This window comes from Manis pentadactyla, chromosome 7 (assembly GCF_030020395.1).
Source record: "Manis pentadactyla isolate mManPen7 chromosome 7, mManPen7.hap1, whole genome shotgun sequence".
In the NCBI taxonomy this organism is placed as follows: domain Eukaryota; kingdom Metazoa; phylum Chordata; class Mammalia; order Pholidota; family Manidae; genus Manis; species Manis pentadactyla.
This window is the reverse complement of record NC_080025.1, coordinates 9483110-9490094: the sequence shown is the minus strand read 5'-3', so window position 1 is coordinate 9490094 and position 6985 is coordinate 9483110. Positions and strand designations below refer to the sequence as shown.

The 6985-nt window shown below is 47.1% G+C and overlaps 1 protein-coding gene across 1 annotated transcript; it reads right to left on the bottom strand.

The window, feature by feature from the left end:
* Positions 1-290: 290 nt before the first annotated feature.
* On the bottom strand, positions 291-6293 carry ING2 (inhibitor of growth family member 2). Its single transcript, XM_036894175.2, has 2 exons — positions 5717-6293; positions 291-1111 (listed from the first exon to the last, which is right to left on the bottom strand). Exons 1-2 carry the CDS (start codon positions 5880-5882, stop codon positions 441-443), a joined length of 837 nt encoding a protein of 278 aa, XP_036750070.1. The 5' UTR covers positions 5883-6293; the 3' UTR covers positions 291-440.
* Between the last annotated feature and the right edge of the window lie 692 nt (positions 6294-6985).

Genomic DNA, 6985 nt, shown 5'->3' with positions numbered 1-6985 from the left:
AATGGTATAGTGTTCATATTAAATTACCCAAGATAATCTGAGTGCTTACGGAGAACCCCAACTATACTGAATTTTTTTAAGCACATGAAATTAAAATGCTAGCAAAACTTTGGTGTTTACCCAAAATACAGCATTGCAGTTTGAAGTAAAAATGAAATAGGCATGGTTTGTGAAGTTTTCTTGATGTTCACACCACCTTCTCCCTATTCCCTGTTCCTTTCTTCAGGTGATCTAAAGACTACCTGGCTTAAAATATTTGGTAATTCAGTGCAGAAAATTAAGGTCACAGACAAAGTACAACAACTTTTAATACACCATAATACTAATGATTAAAAATTATTGCATAGTCTTATGCATTTACCCTAAAACATTTTCTGAAAGCAAATTCTGAAAGAATAATATAAAAGACAAATAACCCTTTAAAATGTGGGTGGTGTTTACTACCTCGATCTTCTATCTTTTTTTGTCTTTTCAGTATTTTTGTCCATTGTTTTCTCATTATCTCCCCTGCACTTTGGGCAATACCATTTCCCCTTTGGTTTGTACGTAAGTGAAACACATGAAAAGTGAAACCATTCAATTGGACATTGTTCATTGTCACATCCGATCATTTCTCCATAAGACACTTGGTTACATAAACAGTATGTAGGTTCATTGGGATCTATTGCAAACTCAACAGGTGAAGCTTCCCTTTCCTGCTTGGCCTTGGAGCGTTTCTTTTTCTTGGCTGACTTGGATTTCTTTTCTTTGGGTGGCTGATCATCACAGTCTTCAATCCCATTCGTCATGTGACACAAATCACGGCTCTCACTGGTTCGCTGTCTGCGGGGTCTTCTTGAAGATCTTTCTGGCTGGCTGGAATCCATCTTTGCTTTATCTGAGGCTCGCTCACTCTCGGCAGGATCTTGAAAACACTGCGAATGTAACTCCATTTGCCTTGCCCGATTTTCCACCAATTCAAGCATCTGTGTCACAATCTGAATTTTTTCATCTCCCAATTCTTGACTATTGATTAATGCTCTCTGGAGATGCTGCTGTAGACGTTTTTTCTGATTTGAATCATCTTCCTTCTTATATTTTTCATAGACATCATCAATTTCCTTTAATGTTTCTAAAAAAGGAAGGAAAAAATTTGAACAGTTACTATGCATTATGCAACACTGTCGAGTTTTCTCTCACAGAATTGGTAAAGTTAGAACAAACTCAAACTATAAAATCAAACTCCTGATAGTATGCACACATTAAAAATCATTGTTTCCTTTACAAAGACCATGTTATCCAATATGAAAGCATATTTAGAAATAAATAAAAAGGAAGAACACAAACTCTAATAGTCATTAATTTAAAAGGATAGAGCTGTATGGTTAATAATCACAAGTATTTTACATGGGCCAGGACACTGTATGCCCTTTGGAGTCTACTTAGTGCTGTATTACCTCTACTTCATTTGAACTTCACAACAATTCTGTATATAAAATTTACATGCTGGACTCTAGCTATAAACCTTAAAGAGGTTCCAAGACTAGGCTAAAGATTACTGTCTAACTGTGTTTACAGGATTTACAGTTCAATGAATGACCTGCTACAAGGTTCAGAGAGAGACTACACCTTTACTTACATATCACACCCCTGGACATCTTTAAACAAAGAAGACACAAGCAACTCTTAACTTCCCGTTACATTGGTTTTGGTTTTACCAGCTTTTATTGCATCACATGCGAGATTCTGAAAATGAACTATTTCCAGAATAGGTTTAGGTTCAGGTTCCGGCATCAACTGACTAAGCTACTAACAAAATGACAGTGAAGTCAGCATTGGGTCACTCTGCTTTTGTAGAGAACTCGGCGGGTGGTTCTAAGCTTTTGGAACTGCTGATTTAGGTACTGTACAGCATATTGAAAACACTTACATCAATTAAAAATAGCTGAGTCTGTAGAATGTACATGAAAATCTGAAAATACAGTTGTCACCAAAACTTAAGATTAGTTTTTAATTCAAATCTAGTTTATTCTTATCTTTATGCAATATTATGCTCTCTGAAAGAGTTCTACCTTACTAATTAGGAAGAAAAATTAACTCTTATTTATCATGCCACGTGGCATAGCAGTTTTATATTGCAATATTATTAGCAGCACATGGCATAACAGTTTGACCTTCCAATATTACTATTCTAATGATAAGAACAGAAATGTGAGACAAGTGAAATACATGCATTGGCACTGTCTGCAAGCAAGGGGAACACAAAGCAAGGACTCAACACAACTCTTAGGCATCAGCTCACCCAGGGAAACCAGAAGTACTCACACATGATGGACAGCTGGCTGACCTGGGATACAGGACAAAATGCGACCACACACTGAGGGTATTCATACCTGTGTAGCAAATTTCTAAACAAAGTTCATATCCAGCCCATTTGTCCCACGAGGTATAAAAGTGGACTTCCTAAGAACATAATTTTCCTCTAGAGAAAATAAGGAAATTATATATTTTCCCCTCAGACACACAAAATTTGGGGGTTAAAAAATAGAAGCAAATGAAAAGAAAAGGAATCTGGCCATTTGCAACAACATGGATGGTTGTAGAGGGTATTGTGCTCAGTGAAATAAGCCAGGCGGAGAAAAACAAATACCATATGATTTCATTTATTTGTGGAATCTAAAAACAAAGCAAAACAGAGGAACAATACAGGGATAGACTCACAGACACTGAGAAGTGACTAGTGGTTACCAAGGGGGAGGGATTGGGGCAGGTGGAGGGAGAGGGTGAGGGAGATGAAGGGGCACAATAATTTACAATCACAATATAAGTTGGGCACAGGACAGTAGTACAGCATGGAGAATACAGTCAATGATCCTGTAACATCTTTCTATGTTGATAGCTAGTAACTGCGCTACAGGAGTGAGGATTTAATAACATGGATAACTGTTGAACCACTGTGTTGTACATTTGAAACCAACATAAGATTGTTTATCAACCATACTTTAATAAAAAAATAAGTAAAATAAAGGCAAGCTTTATTTCAAATATTCTGTATTTAAGAATCAGGAATTAGAAGCTAATTACATCACACCAGCACATTGATATACTTAGAGGAGATAAAAAATCACGTTTTAAAGACACCTTAATTATGTAGTGAAAGTAGACAGGAAACTAACACTTACTAAGCCCCTTCCATGTGATGAAGGATTTCTCATTCAATCCCCACGGCAACCTCAAGAGGAAGACATCACTTCTATGCATGAAGAAATGAAGTCCAAGAGGTAATGACCTCAGAGTTTGAACTCTGACAGATAAGTATATCTGGCTCTGCATTTAAGCACTTTCTACCAAGCTGCATGAAAGGTACTTGAAATTAGGTATTAAAGTTTAGTTCGATGATTATTTACAAAATAAATTATGAACAATAATACTGGAACAAAAATTAAGGTTCTCTAATAACCACATCCCATAATAAACACTTAATTCAATTGTGAAATTGTCTTCATTTCTCCATTTTTAAAAGCTTTTAAGATTAAAAGTTCTTCAGTAATTTCTGAAAGTGTCTCAAATAGGTAGGAGAGAAACTTCTTTGCCTGCCTACGTAATTTATATCACTAACTACTGCAGTAAACATTAGATCCAAAATTAGAAAATACTTAAGAAGAAATAAAACATATCAAATCTGAACCAAGAACACAGGAGTGCACAAAGCTAATAAACACAGAACTGTGAAAGCTGAGCTCAGTAAGCATGTGCACAGAGTGAAAACTAGATCGTTGTTTTTATATTAATCTTGAAACTCACCACAATCTTAATGGAGCTCAAAACTTTCATAATCTCTTGATCTTTTAAGACCTAATACTCTTTCTCATGTTACCAGAATCCTTATAAGAATTCTAGGTGGTCAAGATGGCAGATTTCTCTGTGACAAAATGTCGCTCTTCAATTTGAATTTAAAGAAAATAGCTTAATTTTGTGAAGGCAAGTCATGTGTCTTTAAAGAAATGTAAAATCCTGCACGCTTTACAAATTTCAGAGTTACATTATTTGGTTGTGCATCTGAAGTAGCCAGGCTCTGGAGTCAAATATTGCCCACCTAATTAATTGAACAATTAAAATCCTTGTAAATTTTATCTGTAAATTTCTTGAATAATTTTAAAAAATAAAGTTTTACTTCATTGGATGATTGTTAGAATTAAATGAGACAATGCTCTGGATCTGACACACGGTAAGTAATTAGTATTAATTCTCTTCCCCCCCTAACAAAGATCAGTTCTATTAATTATGAGAAGTCAGAATTACAGATTTGAAAACATGAGATACTTATTCTAACGTGCTACAGGCCAGAAAATGTCACCCCAGAAGTGGGTTCCTTAGAGAGTAAATCATAAGATTAGTGAGGTGTCTACAAAACGAGAGAATGGGTCCAAGAAGTTATCTTTTTAAGACCATATGGCTGTTCCCACATTTTGTCCCAGGTCTGTTCCTTGATTCCGGGCTATTAAACGCAAAACGGCGCCCCATTTAAACTTCTCCCCTCCTAGCAGCAGGTGAAAGGTCCACCAGTATTAATGATACTGTCCTAGCTTCTTGGGTCTGACCACAAAGGGTGGTTTTCGCCTTCATCTCCTAAACTTGACTGAGAAGGGACCCAGGGGTTAAGGGACGCTAGGCGGTTGCCCAGTCAACCACCCACTGCTTTCTGGGGCCCGGAAGTGACGCCAGGCCCGGAACCTACGGGTTGTAGGGTCAGCGACGGCCCCAGTAGCTTGTGTCCTCGAGATTGAGTAGACAGGAAAAAGTGGAAAATATCACAACAAATATATCCCAGGCCTCAACACTGACTCTGCTAGGGACAAACTAATGTCCCTCACGGCTCCGGCCCCCTCCCAACCAGCCAGCTCCGCCCAACCCTTTCCGCGACCAGCCATTTTCCAGACGGGCGGGAGCGCGGACGCCCGGGCCGCGCCCATGCTCTACGTCACGCCTCAGGCACCGCCCCCAGGGGCAGGGCGACCTCCTCGCTACACACGCCCCCCTCCCGTTCCCTGCGGGGACCCCTCCCCTTTTAACTCTTTGGCTGAAGGAGCGGGGCCAGGGCTACGGCCCGGAACTTCCCCTGGGGCGGGAGAGGGGAAAGGACTCTTTCATTCCCGGGCCAGGAGCCGGAGAGCGGAGGGAGGGGACCTCCGCCGAGTCCGCCTTCGCGGCCGTCTCTCGCCCCCTCCACCCCGCACGTTCCAATGCATCTGCTCTCAGGGGGTGGGGGCCGAAGGGGCAGGGAAGCCAGGCCCCAGAGACCAGCGGGAGCCCGGGCTCGGCCGACCGCTCCCTCCCTACAGCCCTGCGCCTGGCAACACGCTCCCTGCCGGGGCAGGAGGGTCTGCGGCACCCGACAGGAAGCCTCGGAGCAAATGCTGCTTAAAATGGCTGATTCCCCTCCACACAGCTGCAGCCTCTGGGTATGCAGCGGGGGCTGACGAGCGGCCCCCACCCCCATCCCCACCCGATACCCCACCGGAGTCCTCGCAGACCGCAGCGGGGGAAGGGAGGGCCTCGATTCACGTCCCCAGCCCCTCTGCCCGGTCCCACACACCAGACCCCGTCTGTGCACTCGGAGAGACTGTCACAGGAGAAATGGAAAGTGCCACTTCCCCGGGCGGCTTCCGAGCGACCGAGTCTGGAGGCCGGCGGATGAAGTCGGGGGAGGACGCACGGGCACCCTGGGGCCCTCTACCTTGATATTTGTTGTCCAGCTCTCGCAGCACAGACACGTTCCTCTGCATGTCGTGGGGCAGCGACTCCACACACTCGAGGTAGTCCTGCACGTAGCAGGTGAGCAGCCGGCTCCGTTCCCCCGTCAGGAGCGCGGCCGACGAGTATAGTTGCTGCTGCCCTAACATCCTGCCGCCGCTGCTGCTCCTCGCCGCCGCCGCCGCCGCCGCCTCCGCATCCAGCAGCCACACATGCAACAGCCGCCGCGGCGGCCGCGGCTCCTGCTCCGCAGCCCGGCCCGCGGGAACACCGGCAGCCGCTCCGGAGGGCACAGCCGAGTCCCCCGATCTCCACTCCCCGCAGAAGCCTCACTCCCCGCCCCCGCGGTAACAAGCCCAGGGGCGGGGCGAGACCGGTGCTCCCTCCTTGCCCCTCCCTCCCCAGTCCGGGAGCGGCGGGGATCCCCCAGGCGGAGCCGCCGCCGGGGTCCCAGGCGCTGACACTTCCTGTCGCCCTCAGAGTCCCCAGATGCTACCGCCGCCGTCTCGTAGCTCGGATCCCCATGACAAGCCGCTCGCTGCCCCCTTTCCTCCCAATCACCCTCCGAGCCTGTCGTAGAGTCTCTCACCGGACTGCCCCCGCCCCTCCGCCTGCGGCCGCCTCTGCGCCTGCGCAGGGCTCCCTCCTAATAAGGCAGGGGGCCCACCCCTACCGCCCTACCGACGGGTTCGCATTCTCCCGCCTTCCCTCCGCCACCCGGGCGATTGGTCTGTCAACTCTCGGCCCGGGAGGAGAGTGCGGGGTGCGGCCAAACGGCAGGCTGCGCCCCGCCCCCTCTTAAAGGGGAAGCGGTGTCAAGCCCGCCTCTTAGCTCAATGTGTGAATGGGGCTGGAGAGGGGAGGAGCTGGGCTCCTCGCTTCCGTCTTCCCGCGGGGAGGGGGAAGCCTGGCCCAGCTTCCTCGTCCCGGTGTTACCCACATTTTCCCCTGCAGCTGGATCTAGCGCCACAACTCGCGAGCCTTAAAGAGAGCCTCTGCGGCCGCTGCGGGCTGACGGCATGAGGGAGGCCTGCGGCACTACGCGACCCGGCGTACATTGGGCGCAGCTCAGGGCATGCGCGGCGCCGAGTTCCCGCCGAGCCGCCGCCGCTTTCGCGCAGCTCACGGGCTCCGGCCCTCCTCCCGCCGCGGCCTGTGGGCTCGTGGGGCGCCCGGGGCTGATCGCCGAGGTAGGCGGTGCTCTTTCTCCGGCAGTCCGCCCGCCTTTTAAATCTCCCTCGCGGCTCCGGCG

Bases quoted from the DNA above. Each gene is read 5' to 3' on its own strand.
- ING2 (XM_036894175.2), bottom strand. From the start codon at position 5,882: ATGTTAGGGCAGCAGCAACTATACTCGTCGGCCGCGCTCCTGACGGGG. The intron at 1,112-5,716 runs GTAGAGGGCCCC...TTCCTTTTTTAG, and splicing joins GCTGGACAACAAATATCAAG to AAACATTAAAGGAAATTGAT.